We start from the raw sequence: 26914 nt of genomic DNA, 5'->3' as shown, positions 1-26914 counted from the left end.
GTCATTCCAAAAAGGAAGCCGCGCGTCAGTGGCTCAACAACGTCATATATTTCACTTCATTCGTATTGCCGCCCCGGATCGAGGTCAAATTCTCCTAAGCCGAGGTTCACGTTTTCGCCCATCGAAGACGCCCACCGAATGCGTCTCCAACGAGCGGAGGGACTAACTGTATAGGGTCAAATTTGACCCTCAGCATCTTTACGCCAGTGGGTACGCCCAATGAGTGTACGCCTACCAACGTAGCGGGTACGACTCGGCCGTGGGGGCAAAAGCGACATCGTTTAGGACTCAATGTCTTCACTAGGGAGACGTTACCTATCTTTGTAATTTTTTGATTCTTTCGAGGAAGGTCTCCTATCATATAAAGGAGACCTTCACATTGTAAAAGGGGGCATCTGATCTAATACAACTCTCTCATTTTTCTGACTTTCTCTCTCTATCTCTACTTCAAACGTACGTATCTTATTGAGTTCATACTGTCTCTTTGCAATACTAGATCTACAACAATATTATCATCTTTGCATCTCTAGGATTATTATATTTAATTACGATTTACCCTTTTCCTACTTTTGATTGTTTTTTAGCTTACAAAGTATATTGTTAACTTTTGAGCCAAACACTTATAAATGAACTTATTGTAGAAATATCTTTTACATTGTGATTGCGTTGAACTCGAACTCATTCTGGATAGTCAGCCATGAGAAATTAGCAGCATCTATTCGATTACTTCCATTTTCAGATAATAAGCATGATATAAGGTCCACTCTTGTGCTAAGTAGTCATGGTTTTTTAAAATTATTTTTTGGTGAAGGGCAAAAAATTGTTTTGTTTCACATCTTTAGTTGCTGTTTACATTTTTTCAGCCTTAACTACTTCAGAAGATATAGTTTACTACTCCATTTAATTAAGTTAATTAATACTTCTTCTGTTTCATTTTATCTAACATTATTATCACGATGACTCAAACTATTTTTTTTTATACTTAAATTCTTATATATTTTAAATTAATAACTAGATTGACTTAAAAGTAATACCCCAAATACTTTATTTCAAAAGCAATCTAGCCTTTGGGTAATTTCTGACTTGTTCTGAGTCTACCTAACATGGGTATGTGGGTAGTGGAAAAGCGACAAGACTCGTCACATGAAGGCTCCTATGTTTTGTTTTCTTTCCTCTAAAAAGGCTGACATTTCAGAAGTATCCTTATATGGATCATTTGGTCAACAATCATGATGTTTAAATCCTTATATTGAAATATTAGAAGCATCAGCTTTAGTGGTGCTTTTGATAGACTAAAAGCAAATTATCCGGCTATAAAATCTTCCTTTCATTGCTATTAGTGAATCTTTTCACAAGGTAGATCATCTTGGTAAGTTCAGATCTATGCTAGGCTATGATAATGTTCATGCCAATATCAATAGTCAAATATGGACCTTCTGGAATAATGAGCTGAATTGTAATGTGATGGAGGATTCAGATCAACAGGTTACTTGTATAATTGAATGGATGGGAACAAACATCCTTGTTACTTCTGTTTATGCAAAATGTGATGTTGGTTTGAGAGAACACCTCTGGAATAACCTAAGGGATATCTCCCAGAATTATAATCTCCCTTGGTACATTGCAGGAGATTTCAATTGTATTATTGATCCAAGTGAGAAACAGGGTGGTAACCTTCACAGAATGTCCAAAAGCATGCCTATGATAAAATTTATCATGGATTGTGATCTTATTGACCCAGGCTTCTCAGGCTCACAATTTACCTGGTGCAATGGATGGTCTCCAAACAGAAGAGTCTGGAAAAGGCTAGATAGGGTGTTGGTTAACCAAGAATGGATGAATATCTATGATTCTACCAATGTCAATCACTTGGTTAGAATATGCTCTGATCACTCACCCCTCCTCACTATTGCTAAGAATGCATCACAGCCTACTATCAAATATTTCAGATTCTTAGATTTCTGGATTAACGAAAATGGTTTCAAAGAGGTGGTGAAACAGGCTTGGGATATAGAGGTTCATGGTTCCCCTATGTGGAAATTCCACTTGAAGACATCTATTGGTAATATTTTTGACAACGTCAGGGAACTGGAAAAGAAGATGGATGATCTTGAACAAAAGTCCATTACAAACAACACTGCTACCAACAGGGCTGAGCTTAACCGCATAAATGCGCTTCTTATCAGGGCCCATAAAACTGAAGAATCCATATGGAAGCAAAAATCTGGGATCAAGTGGTTTGTGGAGGGTAAGTGAACACTAAATTCTTCCACTCCATTGTCAAGGGTAGAAGAAAGAGGTTAGCTCTTAAAAAGATCAGGCTAAGTGATGGCACCTGGATTGAAGGAAATGAGCGTATTGCAAATGAAGCTATATCCTTTTTTCAAAAGCAATTCACTAGAGAACATACGGACTCCAATTTTTCTATCCTTAATTGTATTCCTAAAATTATCAATTAAATGGATAATGATGGCCTTACAGCCATACCTTCTATGGAGGAGCTGAAAGCTGTCGTTTTTTCCATGAGCCCATATAGTGCTCCTGGACCGGATGGTCTTTCTGGAAAATTTTATCATTCTTGTTGGGATATTATTAAGGATGATCTCTTACTAATGATCAATGACTTCTTTGCAGGTAACCAAATTCCAAAGGCCATGACCCACACCTGCCTAATCCTCATTCCTAAATTGGATAATCCTCAAGCCTTCAATGAACTAAGGCCTATCAGCCTTGGAAATTTCTCATGCAAAATCATATCGACTCTTTTGAACCAGAGATTAAGCCCCCTTATGGACAAACTTATTTCTCCTTACCAAACAGGCTTTATCAAAGGAAGATCCATAACTGAAAATATCATGATGACTCAGGATAAAAGATCCATAACTGAAAATATCATGATGACTCAGGATATGGTCCATAATATTACAAAACCTTCCACCCATGGGAATGTTGTGTTAAAAGTGGACATGGCTAAAGCATATGATCGAGTCTCATGGGAATATCTTTTTTATATTATGAGGCATTTTGGTTTTAATGAATCTTGGATTGATATGATTTGGAGACTTATGTCTAATATTTGGTATTCTATAAATATCAATGGGAATAGACAGGGGTTTTTCAATTCCTCTAGGGGATTAAGACAAGGGGATCCTTTATCTCCCTCTCTTTTTCTTATTGGGGCTGAACTTTTTCCAAAATTAATGGAGTCTTTAAATAATCATGATTTTATCCCTTTCTCTATAGATAGTCATGGTCCTGTTATATCTCATTTATGCTATGCTGACGACACAATTCTATTTTCTTCAGCTGAACCTGAATCCTTGAAGATCATGATGGTAAAGATGGAGACTTATGAGAAAATCTCAGGACAACTAGTGAACAAAGCCAAATCTGGTTTTTATGTCAACTTCCAAGATGATGATAAGAATCAACCAAATCAAACAGATTACTGGATACAATCACTGCCACTTTCCAGTGCAATATCTTGGATNTCCCAGACGAGGTTCCCAGAGCTTCAGCTACCAGCACCTATGGCAGGACACGTACAATAGAATTGAGAAGCTTTCCTCTGCTATTCAGTGTCAGATTGTTTATTGGCAAAAACCTCCAGTGGGCTGGGTTAAACTTAATGTCGATGGCTGTAGCAAAGGTAACCCTGGCCCGGCAGGTGGTGGTGGTCTTATCAGAGATCACCATGGTGTTTTAATTGGCGCTTTTGCAGAATTCTATGGAGATTGTAGCTGTAATATTGCGGAAGCTAAAGCCATGATGCGAGGCATCAAAATGTGCATTTCAAAGGGCTTTACAAATGTTATAGTTGAATCGGACTCATTGATTCTCCTTAACTTGATCAGAAGGATAAGGAAGCCTCCCTGGAGATTCAAAGATACTACTGAACAAATCCACAACATGACCAAGGATGCTAACTTTCTTTTTTGTCACACCTTGAGGGAAGGAAACAACTCTGCTGACAAGCTTGCTAACCTGGGCGAAGAATCCAAAATTGATTCTATCTTCAATGGGGTTGTATCATTACCTTCGAATGTTAGAGCTTCAATGAAGTTAGAAGTTGACGGGGTCCCTAACATCAGATTCAGACAGAAGAAAAAATAAGTTTGTTATCAATGTCAGCAACTAGCAGCAAGTTTTCCTCTCACACCTTTTTGTACATAGCATCCTTGAGTGTTACTACAAATTACCCTAGGATGCACAACTTCCTTCACACACAACCAAAATACTTTTGTTCAAATGTGTATCATAGGATAGATGTTATCACCTATCACACTGTCTTGGAGGCCAAGGCCTACGTCCTCCTCCGTGTAATTATTATTTTTGATATATATACAGGTTGGAGTCACGCCTCAACTCCTCCATCATGATGATGGAACTATAAATTTAAAAAAAAAAAAAAAGTAGTGTATGAATATCTTCTCATTTTCCCTTCTAAGCATCAACATCAATAATACTATTTTGAAGTTGTCTTTTCAACTTCTTTTTGTAAATCAAACTGCCGAAAAAAATAGGGCACCTCTAACGTGGCTCCCATTTGCCAGAGGATGAACAGTCAATAAATACAACTAATTAATACTTCAAAGAAAACAGACCAATAATTATCAAGCATTATTCTAGTTCAATGACATAAAATAAATAAAATCTCCGGCCATAATTAACAAATAAGCAAAACAATTATTGTTATTATACACCCATAAAACCCAGCCTAGCTAGCACATCACTAAAATCATTTGATATTAGACTTAAAAAATACCAGTGTATAGCTGGAAGATTCTTAGTGATTCGTTATAAAAGGACATCCTTAATCCTGCAAATTAATAAATCGTCATTAGCTTCTGAGAGTTCCAATTTCAACTACTTTTCAAGAAAAAAAAAGGTTTGAGAAATTTGTATAAATTAAGAGAATCAATGGAGGTATTAAAGAAATTGGCTATGGTTTTCACTATTTGTATGATGGTAGTTGTAGCTTTCGGTAGTAATGGAGTCATGGCTGCTGGAGAAGAAGCACCTTCACCTTCACCTTCTATGGAGAATGATGGAACTACTTTGTTTGTTCCACTTCTAATGGCTGCATTTGCTTCCATCGCCGCTTTCTTCTTCTGATCAATCCCTATATATGTATCTTTGTTTTTCCTTTTGTCTTGATGATCATTTTTAAATTGGTGCAATGTGTTTGAGAGCTAATTGCATTTCTCACACCTTACTAATTAATGTATGTACCATTTATATTGATTTGCGCCCTATCTATTTTCTTTTTGTACAATTTTTCCCTTGTCCAATTCATTTCTTTACAAAAATTAGGAATCGCCTAATACATATGTAAAACCACCTAAGATGCTCATCGGAGAAATTTAAAAATAGCCAGATTTATAACTGGTCGTTCAAAAATAGCCCAGTTTCAAAAGTAATCGAAATTTAGCCACTTTTCATGTAAAGATAAATCTGAGCAAAAACACTGTTCAAAACCCGAAAAACACGCCAGTATATTATGCTGGACTTCCAGCAAGTATACTGTTCCAGCATAATATACTGGAGTTTGGAGCACCGGTGTTCCAGTATCCAGTATATTATACTGGAGCCAACAAAGTATACCGGTCCAGCATAATATGCTAGAGTTCATACACAGATGCACCGAACTCCAGTATATTATGCTGGATCGGTCTCTGTTACAGCAAAATAGTGGCTATTTTTCATTGACTTGCTAAACGTTGGCTATTTTTGAATGACCAGTCCAAAAACTGGTTATACCGTGCTATTTTGACCTCCGTATCTTTAAGTCTAGCAATTTAAACGAAAAGCACAAGAAATGAGATGGACTAGCAGGATAAATTTATCGCCATTTCCCGTTTGGTTTATTAGTAGGACAAGAAATTAAATAATGAAAGTAGTATGATGTATGAGCACATAAGGCCAAAAGATTTTCGTACAGTGAATCAGTGGTGTACAACAATTTGTTGTACTGTGAGGTACAACAATTTGTTAGAACAGTGGTCAGTATTTAGGCTTTGTGTGTAAAAAAAACTTTTTTGAAGTATTAATCGCCTCATTGTGAACGATTATTGTTGGTAATTGGCAATAAATCTTATAGAATGCAATAAAGCCTCCAAAATCTTCAGGCGGTAATTCTTGAAGTTTTTTTTTTTAATTGGAAAGACATGCTACAAATGATTAAAAATGAAGATTTTCTTTAAGAACTTCTTTTACGAACATATAGTTTCAATATTTAGGACTTTGCTAACTGTATTATGTTAGCGTTGTCCTCATTTTTATATTTTTTTAAAATGCCCCTAACAGTTTATTATTGTATAACATATTAATATTGGAGACTTTTGGTCTTTCCATAAAAGAAGATTATTTGCATAGTTATAAAAGTTTTTCATTAAGAGTATAATTATAAGTTTAAGCTAAATTATTACCAAATTTAAAAGGGGATTATTCTTTTTGAAACGGACCAAAAAAGAAATAGGTTTACGTAGTATACCCAAACCCATTTTGTACCCTATTCCTCTCTCTCCTGCCACCAGTCCATTGTAGAACGCAGACAACTCATCTATTTTTGCAGGAATTTTGCTGTTCTACCCCTGCATTCTCTTATTCAACAGTCGAACCCAGAAATTAATGGGGCTGAAAGGAAAGATTTCTGGTTAAGCTTTTCTGCGATAAGAACAAGCATGAGGGAAGGGGTCATGGAAGCTTTAATGGAGGAAATTACCTCAAATTTTCAGAATTTTGAGAGGAATAGCTCTAGTGGAAGCTTTAATGGAGAAAGAAATAACATGGAGCTAGAAAAAGCAACACTTAGGACTTAGGACTTAGGAGGGAGGGACAGTGAAGAATTTGCGCCTTGTGAATTTCTTATATATAAATTTATTAGGCGAAATGCATAAACGGGCCCTTTAAGTTGTCCCCAACGTTGAACATCTTCATTTTCCAATTGACCAACTAGACACTTTTACTTGCCAGAAGTGTATCTTTTTAACACCTTCATTCAACAGATCGTGAAATGCAATCGCTGGTTACGTGGCAAATGAACCAATAAGAAATTAACATGTGTAACTTAGAATTAAAATAATTAAAAGAAAGAAATTCATTAAATTAAATAATAAAAATAAAAAGCAAAACCCAAAACCACTCGTCTCTCCAAACGAAGACTTCCCCTTTCCCGTCCCATTTTCCATTTTCCAAACCACCGCTCTTCCCCATTCCTTCTCCACCAATTTCTTTGACACACATCCCTTCATTATTTTAACCATTTTTTTCCAGGACTTAAATTCAAAAATTATTTCACAAAATTCATACTTATAAATATTAAAAAAAAAAACAGAGAATAATCAAGTGAAGAACCCTCCAAGGGCGATTGATCTAGCTAGACGGAAAAGCTCATCTCCGGCGACCTTCCTCTGTTTTTCTTATTTTACCACGTCTGAGAGAACTCTTGAACTTACCAATTTATTTAATTATTTTGGGGGAGTTTGAGTGAAGATGTCGCCGATTGGACTCAATCGTTGCCACCTTCGCCGGGCAAATTTGAGGGAATCGACTCCATTGAAATCTTCAGTCTTTCTCTCTTTATCATCTTCTTGATGTTGAATTTGGTTTATATCACTGTTTTTATTTTGTTATATTATGTGTAAATTTCTCCTTAAATAGTTTTCTAGTCGATTCAAGCAATTGGTTCTTGTTTTTGTATTTATGTTGGAAGTGAGGTGTTATCGCCGGTGGTTGAAGGGGTTGTTGGTATTTATTTGGTGGAGATAAGGATGATGGGGTGATGGGGATGACGGTGATAGGGCTGTTGGTGTTTATGTGGTGGCAACTTATCAGTGAGAAGAATTATAGAAAAGGGTTGATTTAGATAAAGCTGTAGTGGTATAGTTTTTTAGGTATTTGATTAAGGCTACCATTAATGGTGGTCAATAATAGAGGTGGAGAGACCAAGATGTCGACTATGAAGTAGGAGAGAGACTAAGAGAAAAATATGTCTTTTTCTGTCAAAGAAAAAGAAAATTAGGTTGAAAAAATAACTTCACGCGCCCAAAATCTAACTATGAGACACGCATTTGCCACATCAGCCACAAAGGTTCAGAAGATACAGTTCTGGCAAGTAAAAGTGTCTAGTTGGTCAATTGGAAAGTAAAAGTGTTGAAATGATCGTTGGGGACAACTTAAAGGGGCCGTTTATATTTCGCCAATTTATTAATAAGATACTTTTATAGCTTGTTTAGATGGTTGTTACCCATTGTATTATATTGTATTGTATTATTATCTCAATACAAAGTTTATTTTGATTGTTTAGTTAAAATTGGTTTCATTGTATTGTTAAATCTGTTGTTCCGGAACAATAAAAAATCTCATTTTTTTAAACAACCGATTTGAGGTAGTGAGATTGTTTCCTATTTTTCGTTCCAAGTATACCCTAACTTATTACTTGCTAATTCTATTTTACCATTTATTTTTTTTTAATTTTAATCCAAATCTCCTAAACTATAACCTACATCTTCGTCCCTTTTTCCTTCTGCTACCTCCAACTCCAACGTCAGGTACAGGTAGGGGTGTCATTGTTCAGTTCGGACGGTTATTTTCTAAAATTTATACCATACCAATTTTTTGGTTATTTTATTATGTATAACCAAAATTAGACTTTTCCAAACCGTCTCAATCATGTCGGTTTTTCTTCGGTATGCGTACCGTTCGGTTAGTTTTTCGTAATTTTTTTAAAAACATCATGTAAAAGTTACTAGTAGAAGTAGCAATAACATACGTACTTTTATAGGAATTAGCAATTTTCGTAGATATTTTTACTGTTTAAAGGGTAATGAATTAAAGAGATATAAAAGATGGCCATAGTATAGGTCCATCAACTATTCTACAGCAACGTAAAAAAGATTAAACAAAGAAAAAAAAATATAAATCACAGTAATGAAAAGATATTAACCAAGTTGGAACTCAAGAATATAATAAAGTCTATAGATGACTAAATATTCAAAAAGATAAATCTAACTAAAGCATACGAAAGGCTAGTTTGCTACCAATCGCTAGAATATCTTGTGTCTTATTACGGAATATGCTGGAAATAATTTAGTTTCGATAGGAGTAAAATTATAGGTTTGGGAATTAGGATTTTGAGTTAAATTACTTATTGGTTTGTAACCGTTTTCACAATTCCAAGGCCCAAAGAAAAATTTAATACATTATTATTTTTAAACTTAATATATAAATATATTTTCACACGTAAATTTATTCGGTACGGTTCAGTATTTATTCGATTTGTTTTTATAAAATAAAAAACCTACCATAATTATTGGTATGATTATAGATTTATATAAAAACCTACGATTTTACTAAAAGAAACCTAAAAATCGGTTGGGCACGGTATGATTCGGTCGGTTTAGTCGGTTTTTAAATATTCATTGACACCCCTATTATAGGTTTTGCCTTCTTTTTGTTTTGTTCTTTCTTTTGCTTTGATTTTTAATTCCAATTCTAATTACTTTATCTCCAATTAGCTATAATATTGGTTGTTTTCAAGTGTGCAAAGTGTTGAGTTGCTTTTAAAATTATAGCTTGTTCCACAAATTTTGATAGAATTGCATGAATTTAATTGCTTAATTTATATATAAGACATAATTTTGATAAATTAGTAGAAGGGGTTTTTTAAATTATTATGCGTAATTATTGATAAATTTAATATTTAAAATAATTGAGAGTATTTTAGTAAACTTATTAGTTACAGTACAAGACGATACAGTCAAACCAAACAGCAAAATATTATTTAACAACAACAAATAATACAATCTATCCAGGCGTTGTATTCATTAAACGATATAATACAATACAATACAATATGGTACTGTATATACTTAAATTTTAACAGATCAAGATAAATCCTAAATTCAATACAACTCTTGAAATATTAGGAGTCTATTAGGGTTACTTGGTGGCTACTCCACCCAAACCCTAATTCATGCTTATAAATAAGGCTGCATGTGTCCTTCAAAGGGCATCTCAGCAATTCCATAAAATCTCGGAATATGCACAAAGAGATTTTATGGAATTGCTGAGATGCCCTTTGAAGGACACATGCAGCCTTATTTATAGGCATGAATTAGGGTTTGGGTGGAGTAGCCACCAAGAAACCCTAATAGACTCCTAATATTTCAAGAGTTGTATTGAATTTATGATTTTATCTTGATCTGTTAAATTTCAGTGCCTACTAATGCCCCCTACTTCAAGGTTTATCGAGGTGTAGGCTAGCTGAAACTTGAAGACGAAACTTGAAGTACCCGACAATCACAACAGATAATCTTGAAACTTGAAGGTTTTGATTTGTAGGAGGAAGAGATCATGAAACTCTTGGAATATTCGTTAAGAGATCAAAGACATGTCAAATATGTCTTGCTTAAATCTTACGTTCGAGAAATATGCCGCTAAGGCCCTCGAATCACGTAGAATAAATCGGAGAGAAGAATCAAGGGATAAACAGAGTTGTAACCTGCAATGTTTATCAATAAAATTCCTTTTTCTTTATAGTTGTTTGTGATTGCAGTTTTATTTTTTTCTGCACAAATTTGCTGCAAACAAATTGGCACGCCCAGTGGGACCAGTTCTGCCTTTCATCTCTTCCTCCTACAAATCAAAACCTTCAAGTTTCAAGATTATCTGTTGTGATGGTCGGGTACTTCAAGTCTCATCTTCAAGTTTCAGCTAGCCTACACCTCGACAAACCTTGAAGTAGGGGGCATTTGTAGGCACTGGAATTTTAACAGATCAAGATAAATCCTAAATTCAATACAACTCTTGAAATATTAGGAGTCTATTAGGGTTACCTGGTGGCTACTCCACCCAAACCCTAATTCGTGCCTATAAATAAGGCTGCATGTGTCCTTCAAAGGGCATCTCAGCAATTCCATAAAATATCGGAATATGCACAAAGAGATCAAATATGAGATCTATGAAATTCCATGAAACTCTTGGAATATTCGTTAAGAGATCAAAGACATGTCAAATATGTCTTGCTTAAATCTACGTTCGAGAAATATGCCGCTAAGGCCCTCGAATCACGTAGATTAAATCGGAGAGAAGAATCAAGGGATAAACAGAGTTGTAACCTGCAATGTTTATCAATAAAATTCCTTTTTCTTTATAGTTGTTTGTGATTGCAGTTTTATTTTTTTCTGCACAAATTTGCTGCAAACAGATACATTATAAAACGATGGGTCCAAACAGAGTGTTAGTAAGTAGGTTTCGTCATCGAAATTATTTATTGGTCAATAATCCAAAATGTCAAATTATACATTAATTAGAAATTGATTAATGAAAACATCATTAATGAAACAAAGTTACCAGGAATACTAACTCCAGTTTAATTTTCGTTAAATGTCAATCGCTTCCCTTTTGCCTAGCTCCCCTATATATTAGTATAAAACAAACAATAAAATAAAAATTAAAATACATGAACTTCCTAAAGCTCCTAAAATTAAATAACAAACAACAGCAACAACAATATTTCAATCTCAATAAGTTGAGATTGATCATATGAATTTCCACATATATTATTTCTTTATTTAAACTCATCTCATCTTAATAGTATACAAAATAAAAATGTAAGTAAAAAGCACTAGCAATATCTATATTTTTTAATATTATTTCCATTTGAAACATGAACCAACTCAAATTTTTGGGTAATTAATCTCCTATGACTAGTTACAAATTTACAATAGAAGAAAATGACCTAACAAAAATCTCGTGTATTTTACTCATCTTCTGTATCATACTTAATGATCATCTGCAAAAAAATAATTAAACACATAAAAAAATATTTTATAATAAATTATATACTCCCTCCGTTCCAATTTATATGAACCTATTTCATTTTTGGTGCGTTCAAAAAGAATGAACCTTTTCTAAATTTGGAAATAATAATGAGAAGATTTTATAACCACACAAATACTCTGGACCCCTTTTTGACTTGTTTAGGACCACAAATTCTAAAAGTCTTTATTTTTTTTTAAGCTCCGTGCCCGGTCAAAATGATTCACATAAATTAGGAATGGAGGAAGTACTATTAATCTCGCAAAAAATTATACTCCCTCCGTTCTAATTTTTGTGAACATGTTTGACTGGGTACAAAATTTAAGAAAAAATAAAGATTTTTGAAATTTGTGGTCCTAAACAAGTCACAAAGGGGGTCCAGAGTATTTATGTGGTTATAAAAGCTTCTCACTAAGGGTAGAATTGAAAGTTTAAGCTAAATTATTTCTAAATTAGAAAGGAGATATTTTTTTTAAAACGGGTCAAAAAAGAAATAGGTTCACAAAAATTAAAATGGATGGATTACGTATTTGATACATGCTCGTGCCAAAGCCGCACTAGAGGGTGTCAGAGTGCAGAAGGCCAGAAAGAATGTGAATTACAGTTTTATCCTTATTTATATTTGGTCAACAAGGAGAAGGTCTATCGTTCTAGGATACAAGAGTCAAATTATTGAAAATATTTATGTGATTTAAATACTGATTCCGTTAATGTTTTTTCAAGTAAACTTGACATAGTAACAAACACTACACAAGAGTATTATAAATACATGTTCTATAAATATACAACAAAATAACTATACCTTAGTTCCAAACAAATTGGAATCGGTTATATGAATTCTCATTCCTTTCATTTAATTCAACTCATATATATTTCATAAATAAATAATTATTCAAAAATAAAATAAATTAATCAAAAGTATTTAAAAAAATTATGATCAAAGAATGAAATTTAACTGACTCCAAATAGTAATATAGAGATATAAGGTGGGACACATACATTAATATTATACTCCTACTTTATACCATTCAAGCAAACTATTTTTTTCGAATTCTATTTTACCTTGTATATTTCGGCATAGTTGATTGTTCGACAAGATTATGTTTTACATTTTGTACTGTATATTTGTAGTTTAGTTTTACTATTTGTAGCTTGCCGGAAGTTAATTTTATTTACTTAAGTTGTGTTAAGCGTTATAATTAAGTCCAAAAAACGAATAAACATGAATATATATACACACACTTATTTCTGTTAGTAACATATATCTATACATTATAGTAATTATTTGGTTTTTACTAATAACCCAAGTAATTACTACGGAGTAATTCTACTGATATTTCTAATAATTTTAAAGTAGTGTAGTAAATTTCAGTATTTTGACATTTTAATAGTAGGTACAACAATTAATTAACTGATACACGTGATGAAGAAAGACTCCCATAGTTACCATTTTACAGCCGCATGCCAAACACTAGGGAATGAGATTCAAAAATCATCTGAAATTACAGTTTTATCCTTATCTAATTTTGTCCTAACACAACAAAAAGTCTGCATCTAAACATTGCCACACATGCCAAGGCTACAGTACTGAAGCAAAAAGCTAATGTCACTTACAGTAGAACACTTATAACCATGAAACTAAAATAATCTACCATACCCTAAATAAAGAACATAGTTCCTACTTAAAAAAAAAAAAAAAAAACATTCTACGGTAATCACAACGCATCTCGACAAAAACAATAGAAAACTGCAGTTGCATTTAATTTCACATAAGAGATTTAAGTGATCTAGCTTTTATAGGCTTACGGGCTCTTTTGATCTTACCATTTTCTTCATCTTCATCATCCTCGTCTTCAACATAATCAAATCCTTCAGTATCCATTTGGGAAGAAGAAGAATATTGTGCCCCGTGACTGTCACTAGTCGCAGGATCAGTCTTCGCATGACTTCTTTTCTTGCCCCACAGAGGACCAAAACCCGAATAATAGTAGAATTCGGAAGAAGATGATTTCTTAGGACGATGGGGGCGGCCGCGGGAACTGGAAGTCTCCGCCGCCGCCGCAGTCAGCTTAGAAGTAGACTGAGCTGAGTCGCTGTATTGCTTCTTCACCTGAGCAATATGGTGCTCGCATAAATTATGCCCTTTTTTTGTCTCTCTACTGCATTGCCATCCCTTCCCATCATCCTTGCAACACAATGTCGTAATAATATTATCTCCATCTTTCTCCAACCCTAGCAGCTCCTCCATCTCCTGGTCGTGTTGCTCTTCCTCAAATTCGTTCTCAAACTTAACGAAATCACCAGTTACATCACCAACATTATTGCCAAAGTAATCCCATTTAGAACAATCCATCTCTTTCTTCGTTTCCCTTTCGTCGTCCTCCAGCTTCATCGACGTGATGCTGTGGAAAACACAATGGTTACTCAACATTAATTACAAGCAATTGCATTTGAGGCAACATTCCACTTAATCGAACTACGATTTATACCCAACAGTTATACGGCCAAAATTTCAAATCCTAATTATCGTTTCTGAAATATAAAAAGAAATAAATGATTCTGCAGAAAGAAGAAGTAATCAAATTGATGTAATAGTCGAAAAGTTACCTCAGCTCTGAATCATAAGAGGTCCCATTTACAGCGTAGCTATCATATCCATCCAGCTGCAGCAAGTAAATAATATTTTATCGAAAGTTCTTAAAAGAATACAAGCTGTGCAGTGGATAATAGAGCAAACAGTGAAAACCCATGAACTAAATTGAACGAAGAAGGCTAAATACACGACAGAAATGATGGGATTGAGATTCATTCAGGAACCCTAATGGGCGCTCCCCGTAAAACCCTAAACCACAAAGCAGATACAAAGAGAGCTAAAACAAATGAAATGACATTGAAGAAACGAAATGGGTCTGGTATTCAATAGATCTGGCAAAAGGGGACGATAAATAAAGAGAAAAAGAGAATTTTTAGACTGACCTGATAAGAAGAAGACGGCGGTGGTGGGCGAAGTAGAAACTGGTTTATTTCTGGGTTATCGTTTTCTTCATCTTGTTCTAAGGGGAATGTGATGACATCCCAGGGAGACTGATTCAGCTGGCAAACGTGAACGGGAACTTGTTGTTTGAGAAATGAAGAAGAATAGAGGAGCGGGGAAATTTTGGCATGCTTTCTTATTCTCATGCCTGAAAACTCTCTCTGTAAATTACACACACAAAAGTATTTTTCGTCTGTTGGGTGTGTGGGTGATGTAAAGGTTTGAGGGGTAGGCACGATGGGAGTAGATCTAAATGGGTCTTCCTTTTTCACTCTATTTATATAGATACTCTGGCCCAATCACTATCTCTAGTTAATACAATATGTTCTTTTTCCTTCCTTCTATTTTTCACATTAATCGATGAGGGAGGAACGCTAAAGTTGTCTCTATTACACCTATAGGTCACGAGTTTGAGTCGTGGAAGCAATCATTAATGTTTGCATTAGGGTAGACTGTCTATATCACATTCCTTAGGGTACGACCCTTCTCTGTACCATGCGTGAACGTGAGATGCCTTATGTACCGAACTGTCCTTTTTATTTTTTGCATTGCTCTTGGCTTTATTTTTACGCAATATTTTTGTTTTATTATATGTTATATTTCAGGGTTATTCATATTTTTATCGTTAGTAAATTGTCTTAATCTTGGCTTTGATGTAGTTGCAACATCGGGTATAACGAAGGGTAATTTTATACAATAATAAAAATTACAGGAGTAATTTTAAATATTTTTACTAAAGTGTATTGATGCGTAGAATCCACCGGAGATTCACTTCACTCAAGGGCAAATACGAGATGATTTGCGTAATAAAGTGCCCTAATAATAACAAAGATTAAAACTGAAATATTTTGTGTAGTAAATGGTAAATTTGAATACTTTCCTTTTTGCAATAGTTGCAGTTAGGGTGTTCATGGTTTGGTTTAGGTCGGTTTTTCCCTAAAAAGAAATCAAACCAAGTAAGTCGATTTTTCAAATATTGAAACCATACCAAACCAATTAAGTCGGTTTTTTATCGATTCGGTTTTTGTCGGTTTTTTTCCTGTTTTTCGATTTTTTTGGTTATTTATCGGTTTTTTTCTTAAACACTACCAAACGCATATTCTGCCGATTACGTTTTCAACGTAACACTATCAAATTAATTGCTCTTTGAGAAATCTATCATTTACCAAGATTTATTGATGTTAATTTAATCAAATTGTGATGAATAATTTAAGTAGTCAATTAAAAGTTAATCTTTTTAACATGAAATAAATCTTGCACTTAGAGAAAACTACCAATCAAACTAGAATTTAAAGGCAAAGAATTAGATTATTATAATAGCAAAGAACTAGACAAAAAAATACAAATAACTAATATGTACCATAAAATTTTAGAAACTTTATATATATATATATATATATATATATATATATAGGTGTAATAATAAACTTAAATAGCTATTTTTATAGTCGGTTTGGTCCGATTTTTTCCGGTTATTTTTTTGATTAAAACCAAAATCAAATCAAATTTGATCGGTTTTTAAAATTTAAAACCAAAACCAAATCAAACCTAAAAAGTATCAGTTTTTTCGGTCGGTTTGATTCGATTTTTCGGATTTTTACGAACACCCCTAATTGCAGTGCATTTCATTTAGCTATCAAAAATTCTAATTGAAAAATCTAGAGGACTGCCTGTACTTTTTATTTTATTTTTAATATTGGCTGGACTAGAAAAATGGTCAATGAGGGTTAATATAACCGATAAATGTTGTTGTTTTTTTTGTTGTTGAGTTTAAGGGGCCTTATGAAGTTCATGTAGTTTTACTTTTATTTATTTGATTAATTATTTATTTATTTGATACTCACATATTTGGTAGGGGAGATATGGGACAGAAAAGGGAAGCGATTGACATTTAACGTAAATTAAACTGAAGCTGGTATCGCTGGTAACTTTGTTGCATTAATGATTTGTTTTCTTAAATTCTACTCTATAAAAGTACTTGATATGTTCTAATCATTGGAAATTTAATCAATTCTAGTAATTGTAAAAATTGGATCTTTTTTGGAACATTGTGCAATAAATAAACTTCGAGGTATCAAACTTGATAAAAACATCCGATTAAATTATTTATACTCCCTCCGGTCCACAATAAGTGACCAATTTGCTTTTGACACGCCCATTAAGAAAATATTAAATTCTATACAAAAATACCTAGACTAAACTATTCTTAATTAAATATTTAATGTGAGGAGTAAGAAAACTTTTTAGGGATATGTACATAAGGGTAATTTTGTAAAAACAAATTAAATTCTTTCTTGATTATATAAATGGGCATTTATTTTGGACCAAAATAAAAAAGCAAATTGGTCACTTATTGTGGACCGGAGGGAGTATATAATAAATCCAAATCTCATCTATTTCAGCCGTTGTTAATTACTCCCTACATTCACTTTTACTTGTCTAGTATTACTTGTCATTTTTAACATATCAAGAGAAGATAATTTCGTTTTTCCCGTCGATAATTTCGTTTTTCCCGTCATACCCACAATATTAATTACTCATTTCAAATTATTTTCTCAAATCCATTAAAAATATGCATCAATTAAGATGGATATCATGGTAAATTGTTCACTTTATTTATTATGGGTTCCAGGCTTGAGATTTTGTGGGTTCAACTTTTAAGATTTTTACTATTGAATCATTGTATTTTTAAAGTTATGGGTTCGAATCTACTATTTGTTGCAGTTTTAATGAATTTTTATACATAAATTTATTCTTCGCGGTGAAAGTGCTGAGTTCATATGAATCCGGCGGGCATACTCTATATCCGCCTCTGTCGTTAATATCGTGCAGCCACTAGAAATAATTATAAGAAAAATGCCCAAATTTATCGATGTATTATTCAAAATTGTTCAATTTTGTCCCTCAGTTACATTTCTATATCATTCATACACTAGCAAATTGTCTCATAATGTCCTCGCCAGTAACATAATTTCGACATGAAATGTGTGGACTACATGTGTCTTATACTTTCAGAAAATAAAACTAAATTTACCGCTCAACTTTTAAGTATGAATTAAAATCACCCTTAAATTGGAGCTTCCTTTGTGCCGATCAAATGGCGAAACCACCTAGCTAATTCCATCTTGTCCACAAGGAAGATGATTCGAAGTCAGACTTCAGTATGAAATATGAATTTGTTCATCGAATCCAGACTGAAAACACTAATAGAACATTCTCCTTACCTCTACTGACCAATTAGGCAATTAGTATGCAATTGTTGTTGTATTTTCACCACTTTGGAATTATTGGAAGTAGAAAGCATCTCCATTAGATATAAAGAGGAAACGAGAGAAAACATTCAAAACGATCAACTTTCTATTTACTACTCTGGAATCATTGAAGAGAAAAACCATTCCACTGATCTCGTTCATGAAATCTTCTTCCATATTCGAAAACTTCATGAATTCAGGAAACGTATTTCTTGTCCATCGCTAAGAAAATGTATATCACATCCAGAAAGAGAACTCTTTGGCCCTATCATAGGAAAAGAGTAATCTCAAACTTCAATTTGCAACAAGCTCTTATGTTGTTAGAAACATCAGATATGCAATAGTGTCTAACAAATTCTTGTCAGAATCTGTATTGTGCTTTAAGGCCTTAGGGACAGACGGACAGTTTAAAATATTTAGGTTTTAAGTAAAGTTTCCCGTTAAATAATAATCCTACAATAACGAGCTAAAAGAACTGGAGAATGATGGAATAAAATGCTCTTGTTGAGAGTTGAACTCAAGACCTCCCGCTTACTAAACGGGTGCTCTAACCAACTGAGCTACAAGAGCTGGATGCTTGTTTGTTTCTCTTTTATATATTTATCACGCTTCTTAGAATAGAGCATTCGGGAATTACTGTCAATCTCATACTATTTCTCCACCATTCTTTTTTGTGTCGTTACTGTATTGGAAAAAAAAAATGAATTTAAATATTGAAGATGACGTGTCATGACACGTGGACCGGTCAAATAGTCAAAGCATGGTAATCAGTTAGAAGGCACGAGCAATAACAGATGCGGGAGAGAAGATATTTAAAGGCACGAGCTATTATTCAGATGAAACGAGACTCGTACCTGTTCGAGTCATTTAAAGCTCGAAGATCAGAAGGAATTGAAGACATGAATCTGATAGCGTAAAAGAGTCCAAATTCAACATTAAATGCCAAATACGTTAGAGAATTTGTATTTAACAAGAATGATTGAGTAACGTTTCTTTTAATGTCATTTATTGCTCATAATTGCCTCATTAAGACAAAGGCATTACACTTTCTCTTAGAATTAACTATAAAAGGAGAAAGTCACAACATCTGTAGGACACGAAATATCATTGAGTTTACATTGAAATACAAACTTATTTACTGCTTTATTATTCTCCTAAATTCTTTATTCTTTTCGTCTCCTGATTATCAGTAACCCGATTTTTTCTCTTAATTTCTAGTTTTAAGTGAAATTTTATTTTTTGGTTAAACAGTTACAAACTAATGTCACGTTTCCTTGAAAGGAGAGTCTTAAGACTCAACATATACAGGAAAGTAAGGAGAAGGGAGTATTTACATTTTGTTTTAATACTGTTTTTCTTTTCATTGTTAAGAACTTTCAAACCGAATATATGAACAGATAGCCCCATGTGTTGTGTCAATAGACGTGATCGACTTATACTTTTGAAATCAAAGAACTCAGGCACATGAACAAAATCATTCTCAACGGATGCCCTGGATGTGACAACTGCATGTTAACCTTAAAATGAGAAATTATATCTTCATTTAACTGATTATACTGTATTTATGAGATGCTTAACACTAAAAGACGCTCAAAATCTGTTCTCCAGAATAAAAGTACGAGATACGAATTGACACGGTAACTTGTTGCACAGAGATTTAGCTGTATACCTGAATTAAACAACCAAGTCTAACCCATGATTTTTAAAAGATCAGCAGCGGAAACATAAACTCATGTCAAGAGCTCCACCATGCATTTTTCTCTGAACAACATCGCAACTACGTGCTCTTTCCTCCAAAGTGAAACAACAAAATATAAACGAAAAGAAAAAGAAAGGTGAGATCCGAAAAGATACGGAACGAACTATCACAGTATATGAAAATTCAAAATCAAGAGGCTTTTATTTATTCAGAGCTTCAACTTTTTCAGCAACTCCCCCAGAGTATTTCAATACTTCCAAGATTTCAATGAATCAAATCTATATCTACCCAGAACAAACAGCTTTTCCTTTTCCAGCTGATAATTGGTAAGTCCATGGTTTCTTCACCTATTCATACTGCATGTATCACTTTTCTAAAACTTCTCAGGATAGAAACAGAACAGATTTGACAAGTACAATTGATGTGCCCGAGATATATTAAGACCTGCAATAGAAACAGGAAACGCAAACATATTAGGGACTAACGTTCAGTTCACGAGGAATCCATAAGAATTAGTAGTGAAGTAAACCTGCTTCAGAAGGCAAACTTCAACAGCACATTGTATTACACAAAAAGAGAAACATCAGTTGAAATCTCGACTTCGCAGACCAAAAGGAATTGCTGGTTTCTCTACGAAAAGGAACTGCAGTTTCCCATGTACCAGCAGTACATCAAAAAAGTAGAGAATTTACAACATTATATGATTCTCTAGGAACGACATCAACCTTCTATACACACTGGAACCTCATGGGGTGCACCAAAAAGAAACTACTATTTCCTCAAATGTACATAGTCATTCTCTATCCCATCAAAACCTCTGAAAAACTCTGATCAAATATCTGCATCCAGATCATATGACGACTTTGAGCGAAGTATAAGCAACAGGACCAAGTAAAGAAGAAATTAAAGGAAAAGAATGCCACTGGACAAGATGAATAAAAAATTATTTCAATCCAAATTGGTAAGTGCATTGGATAGAAAGAACACTGGCATGATAGAGCAACAACCTAGTGTAATTCCACAAGTGGGGTTTGGGGAGGGTAGGATGTACGCAGCCTTACCCCTACCCTGAAAGGACAGAGAGACTGTTTCAGATAGACCCTCGCCTAAAGAAGATGGAAGAAGCCCTGATAGCAAGAAAGAGCAAGACAATATATTTAGAAAACTAAATGAAGATAGCAATAGAAAATATGAAAGAGGTACCGATAGCAAGTAATAGCAAGATAATATATTTAGAAAATTAAATCCAAGATAGCAATAAAGAATATGAAAGAAGTACTGCTAGCAAACTAAGGAAGTACCGATGGCAATTAATAACAGAACAAGATATGCGATAATAGCAAACTAAGGATAAAAGGGGTACCCTACTAACACTAATACTATCGAACTAGTGAAGACAGAGAAACGCACTACTACCTACTAACCTTCTACCCTAATCTTCAACATCCACACCCTTCTATCCAGGGTCATGTCCTCGGTTAGCTCAAGCTGCGCCATGTCCCGCCTGATCACCTCTCCCCAAGACTTCTTTGGCCTACCTCTACCCCTCCTCTTACCCTCCAAGGTCAACCTTTCACACCTCCTGATTGGGGCATCTGTGCTTCTCCTTTTAACATGCCCGAACCATCTCAGCCTCGCCTCACGCATCTTTTCCTCCACAGGGGCCACTCCCACCTTGTCTCGAATAACTTCATTCCTAATTCTATCCAACCTAGTATGCCCACATATCCATTTCAACATCCTCATTTCAGCTACTTTCATTTGTTGGACATGGGAGTTCTTCACTGGCCAACACTCTGCCCCATACAACATAGTCGATCTAACCACTACCTTGTAAAACTTACCCTTAAGTCTCAACAGCACATTCTTATCGCACAAGACACCGGAAGCGAGCCTCCACTTCATCCACCCTGCTCCAATACGACGTGTGACATCCTCATCAATCTCCCCATCCTTTTGAATTATAGACTCCAGATACTTGAAACTCTCTCCTGGGAATGACTTGCGTATCAAGCCTCACATCCCCGTCCGCTTCCTGGGTAACACCGCTTAACTTGCACTCCAAGTTTTCTGTCTTGGTCCTGCTCAACTTGAAACCCTTAGACTCAAGAGTATGTCTCCAGATCTCCAGCCTCTCATTTTTGCGTCTCATCAATCAGAACTATGTCATTCGCAAATAACAAGCACCAAGGCACCTCCCCTTGAATGTGTCACGTCAATGCATCCATTGCCAAGGAAAACAAAAATGGGCTAAGTGCTGATCCCTGATGCAACCCCATCTCAACCGGGAAGTATTCAGAGTCTCCTCCTGCTGTCCTAACCCGTGTCTTAGCTCCATCATACATGTCCTGGATCACTCTAATATACGTTAGAGGCACTCCTTTAGCCTCCAAACATCTCCATAGAACCTCTCTCGGGATTTTGTCATAGGCTTTCACTAGGTCAATGAATACCATATGCAAGTCCTTCTTCATCGCCCTATACTGCTCCACCAATCTTCTCACAATGTGAATGACTTCAGTAGTCGACCGTCCCGGCATGAAACCAAACTGGTTCTCGGAAATGGACACACTCCTCCTCATCCTCCTTTCGATCACCCTCTCCCACACTTCCATCGTATGGCTTAACAACTTGATACCCCTATAGTTGTTGCAGTTTTGGATATCCCCTTGTTCTTGTACAACGGAATCATCGTACTCCACCTTCACTCTTCAGGCATCTTCTTCGTTCTAAATGACGTTAAACAACTTAGAAAGCCATTCCAACTGGCATGATAGAACATCTGAAGAATAAATCAGAATATAAAGCAATCAAATAGAAGAAAGCCACAACCCTAAAACATTATTTCAATGCAAAGGGACTGGACAGTATAAGGTCAGATTAATTATTAGATTTTAGAACAATAGTAGGACAGAGTGATTCAAAATTTTAAAGGCACTAAGATTCTAGATTTTACAACATTTTAACAGTAGAAATAACTGTTGGACAGAGGCTTGATAAATTAACAGAACAGGTTCTTGAAATCCAAGTGGTATTCTAAAGTCTAGTGTTTTCTTTTTAATAAAATCAGGGTATTTTCCATAAGCGCAGAGTCGCAAACAAAACAGAGGTCCTACCTTTCTCTCTTTTTAATTAACCTCTAAACTTAACCAACAAATGCAAATAGAAAATAAACAAAATATATTATAGCAGCAATCAATCGAATGCCAGGTGAAGCAATAAATACAAGAAAAAGAAGCATTGTATTAATAATATCATGTAGAAGAAGAGTTTTGTAAGCGAGGTGTTCCATAGACATTGTTACCGTGCTTTTCTCTGTGGTGTGAGTAATGCACTTTTACTTGCCTACCGTTTGCTTCCAGTGTGACTTATTAGTAGCACCCATTAAGTGTCTTAAGCATGCACCAGTTTGCTGACCATCAATCCATTTTCGGTGCATTCAAATTTCATATGACAGCTACAAAATCCACAACTTATAGGAGCAGTGTCTACTTTGGCAAGAAAAGAAAAAATCTACTTATAGGAGCATATAACAGCTACAGATCGACAACCTATAGCAGCAGTCATTACTTTAAGAAGAAGCTATTGGAGCAGATAGGTACAGCCGCATAGTTTCTAGGCTTTCCTTCCAGAGTTAGGACAGATATTCCAGGGTTTCAAATCACTAGTATTGTTCTTATCACTTATAACAAAAGTTCATTATAAGTAGTTAGTCTTCGTCTACATGGAGCGCAAAGGATTATTTCTACCCACCCGTTGTAGATGAGAGTGAGGTACAAAAGGAACATTTCTATCCACTTCCATTTTCACGAAGCTTTACGTGGATGGTACCACTCATACCGCACACAACCAGCAAGTAGTTTGCCTTCCACGACCTGGAATGGAAAAATGGATGATCGACATCACATACAGGCATTACGAAATAAAAAGGCCAAAGAAAATATGCACCACTCACTAAGGATCAGGAAAGAGCCAAGGCTTTACCATTTACTCCATACCCTAAATAGCTGAAGAGATTCATGTTCTCCCGTCAATGTCACAAATATACGTGAGTACCTCTTCATGTTCTTCTCATAGCTGTACCAACAGAATATATTTCAGTCAATCATTACCTGCTAAAATAATAAAGCAATTCAACAGTCCGGGGGAACTTGTATTTTCTGATCACAAGTCACAACTACTCTCGCAAATAAAAGGAAGAGAGAGTAAGAGGGTTTGGGGGTGGGGGGTAGGTGGGGAGCAATACTCATTTCTTAGAACGGTCAATTTAACATGCTTGTTTCTTGTCATACTTTCAGAATGTATGATCAATTTCATAATACTCAACCCTTATTCTGGATTTAGGACAGCACAGAACACATATATGCTCAGCCTTTGTCCAAACTTTGCAGTACATTACAATTATACATGAAATAATAGGTAGCTATTAACACAACTTATACTCTAGATGCTTTTTTTATCCCATAATTAGCTTCCAGTATTCATACGTGTCAGAGATCTATAGATTTGAACATCTAGAAATGGCTAAATACAACATTCAATCAGACGTATATAAACATAGTAGATAAAGTAGCTTTGGTTCCAAATAGACCTACTGACAGTGGGAAGTAGAAGAAGCATTTTTATTTCTTTTAGTAAGGAAGGTCCATTTTCTTCTATTTAAGAAATTAACTCAGTTAACTAACCTGTCCATCAGGAAATGTCTTTCCACCAGAAATCTCCCCCTTTCATTGGCATGAAGCTTGAATAAGGACTTAGATCAAATGCTGACGATGTGCGGGGAATCAGTTAAACAGGTCCAGTAATAATCAGAGAAGCTTTACACCTAGTGAGATCCATAAAGCTTCATTGCATCATCACTGCTTACTGAAACTACAACTATCAAAACTCACTTTTGAAAAATCCGGGTAGTATGAAACATTATAAGACAGATCTGGATCATTTTCACATATCAGCCAGTAGGAGGAAGTGCTAACAAATCATTTTCGGATTGAAAAAGGCTGTAACCAGGATCTTTTGTTAACCTTCTAGTTTGAACTACATCTCGAGCATCCCGAGCATTATCCCATAAGCCAGCTGCAGAATACATACTTGCTAGAACCACATAGCTAACAGCATTCATAGGTTCAAAATTGCATAAATGCCTGGCTGCTACCTCTCCAAGGTACATATTGCCATATACCCTACATGCCCCAAGAACTGAACCCCAAAGAGAGGCACTAGGCTTTATATTCATTCTGCAAATCAAATCGTAGGATTCATTTAAAAAGCCACTGCGTGCAAAAAGGTCCACAAGGCAAGAGTAATGCTCATCTCTTGGAATAATTTTATATTTTCTGACCATCTTCCTGAAACATTCCCATCCTTCAGCAGTCAACCCATTATGACTACAAGCAAACAGGAGAGACAAGAACGTTATATCATTTGGCTCAAAACCTTCACATTCCATCTTCTTAAAATATGAAACTGCATCAACTCCTCGACCATGTGCACCATTAGCAGAGATCATTGACGTCCATGATATTATATTTTTCTCTGTCATGTGATGAAAAACATTGTTGGCATCATCAATTTCCCCTGTTTTTGCATACATGTCAACCAAAGCATTACCCATGGCCACATCATGAGTGCTCTGGTATTTAATCGCAATAGCATGTAGCTGTCTTCCCAAAGACAGGGACGCTGTATTGGCACATATGTTGATCATAGAGCATAACAAAATGCTATCAATTTCCTTATGCATCCGACGTAATTCACAAAAAAGTTCAAGGCACTCACTGCTATTTTTACCTTCACGTGCATAGCCAGTAATTAACGCAGTGCATGAAATCCTATCTTTGTTCTGCAACTTCTTGTATAGATAATTTGCATGGGCCAGGTTTCCACATTTTACATAGGCATCAACTAATGCTCCACTTATAATACTGTACAACCCATAACCAAGTCGAATGATACATCCATGTATCATACTGACTTTCGCTAGCCCACTACACTTGCCACCTCCTATAGATGCTTTGAGAATGCTTCCAAACGTGAAGCAATCAGGGAGTATACCTTGTCTGAGCATCCAACGGAACAACAGAAATGCATCAATGCTAAAACCACGAAAAGCATATCCAGAAATCATGACATTCCAAGAAACCAAATCCCTCTCTGCCATTGACTCGAAAACACAAAAAGAATTCTCCATTTCCCCACACTTAGAATGAAAATCAACCAACGCACTCTGTACACACAAATTATCCAAAAACCTGCTCTTCTGAATGCACCCTTGTATTTGCTTTCCTAAATTCAAACATGATATACTAGTGCACGCCCTTAAAACACTTCCATAAGTAAATTGATTTGCCCTCACCCCTTCCCTACGCATAGCAACAAACACATTAAGGGCTTCTTGTGAATACCCATTCCGAGAGTACCCAGATAAAAGCGCAGTCCATGAAACCACATTCCTTTTAGGCAATTTATCAAATAAATTGCAGGCAGACGCCATGTCATAGGACATTGTATAGAAAATGATCAACTTGGTTCCCAAATGAACATTTGAAGGAAACCCGGTAGTTATAAGATGGGAGTGAACCAAACGGCCCTGTTTATGAGCCTTTAGGTCAATGCAAAGCTGAATAATTTTTGAGTAAATAGTATAGTCTGCTTCAATGGGGTTGTGAAAAGCAAGTAATAAAGCTTCCGTAAGCTTTCTGCCATTGCAGAGTGTTTCAATGGCTGATCTTAGGGGAGGAGATTGAGAGATTGGGCTAATCCAGTTAACTACATTTCTATACATTCTATTCATCATTCTTTTGCAGATGAATTAAAACTAAAGAAGGAGAAGAATGTCCTACATTGTGTGAGGCACGAGTATTACTAGTTGTGCCAGAGAATCCAATTTCTTCTAACTTTGAACTGTCACCAACTTATAATCCGGGGCCCATTTAAAGCTGAAAAAACAACTCCTATCGCTAGAGCATATTTTCCAGGGCCTCAATTTTTCCCTCATAATTCCCACATTTCTAATCTTTCAATTTTTTTAAAAAGAAATAGAACCGATCGGTGGAGTAGCACTAGCACCGATCGTGTCTCCAAGTTCAAATTGAAGCGGGGGATTGG

The 26914-nt window shown here is 35.2% G+C and overlaps 2 protein-coding genes and 1 non-coding gene across 5 annotated transcripts; all 3 read right to left on the bottom strand.

The window, feature by feature from the left end:
• On the bottom strand, positions 13286-15096 carry LOC109230397. The gene is made up of 3 exons (XM_019395905.1): positions 14800-15096; positions 14431-14486; positions 13286-14225 (listed from the first exon to the last, which is right to left on the bottom strand). Exons 1-3 carry the CDS (start codon positions 15001-15003, stop codon positions 13589-13591), a joined length of 897 nt encoding a protein of 298 aa, XP_019251450.1. The 5' UTR covers positions 15004-15096; the 3' UTR covers positions 13286-13588.
• On the bottom strand, positions 18605-18678 carry TRNAT-AGU. Its single transcript has one exon. It is a non-coding gene; the product is annotated as a tRNA-Thr (tRNA).
• LOC109228663 (pentatricopeptide repeat-containing protein At3g20730-like) lies at positions 19831-26897 on the bottom strand. 3 transcript variants are annotated; one of them, XM_019393820.1, is made up of 6 exons: positions 24493-26897; positions 23792-23884; positions 23561-23682; positions 20815-20934; positions 20337-20646; positions 19831-20251 (listed from the first exon to the last, which is right to left on the bottom strand). In XM_019393820.1, exon 1 carries the CDS (start codon positions 26601-26603, stop codon positions 24759-24761), a length of 1845 nt encoding a protein of 614 aa, XP_019249365.1. In that variant the 5' UTR covers positions 26604-26897; the 3' UTR covers positions 19831-20251; positions 20337-20646; positions 20815-20934; positions 23561-23682; positions 23792-23884; positions 24493-24758. The 3 variants fall into 3 exon arrangements, with proteins under 3 accessions (XP_019249365.1, XP_019249367.1, XP_019249368.1); XM_019393822.1 differs by having other exon boundaries at positions 20869-20934; XM_019393823.1 differs by lacking the exon at positions 20815-20934.

The sequence above is a fragment of the Nicotiana attenuata genome, chromosome 7 (genome assembly GCF_001879085.1).
Source record: "Nicotiana attenuata strain UT chromosome 7, NIATTr2, whole genome shotgun sequence".
NCBI lineage: Eukaryota > Viridiplantae > Streptophyta > Magnoliopsida > Solanales > Solanaceae > Nicotiana > Nicotiana attenuata.
Note: the sequence above shows the minus strand (reverse complement) of the source record. Positions and strands in the feature narration are given on the sequence as shown.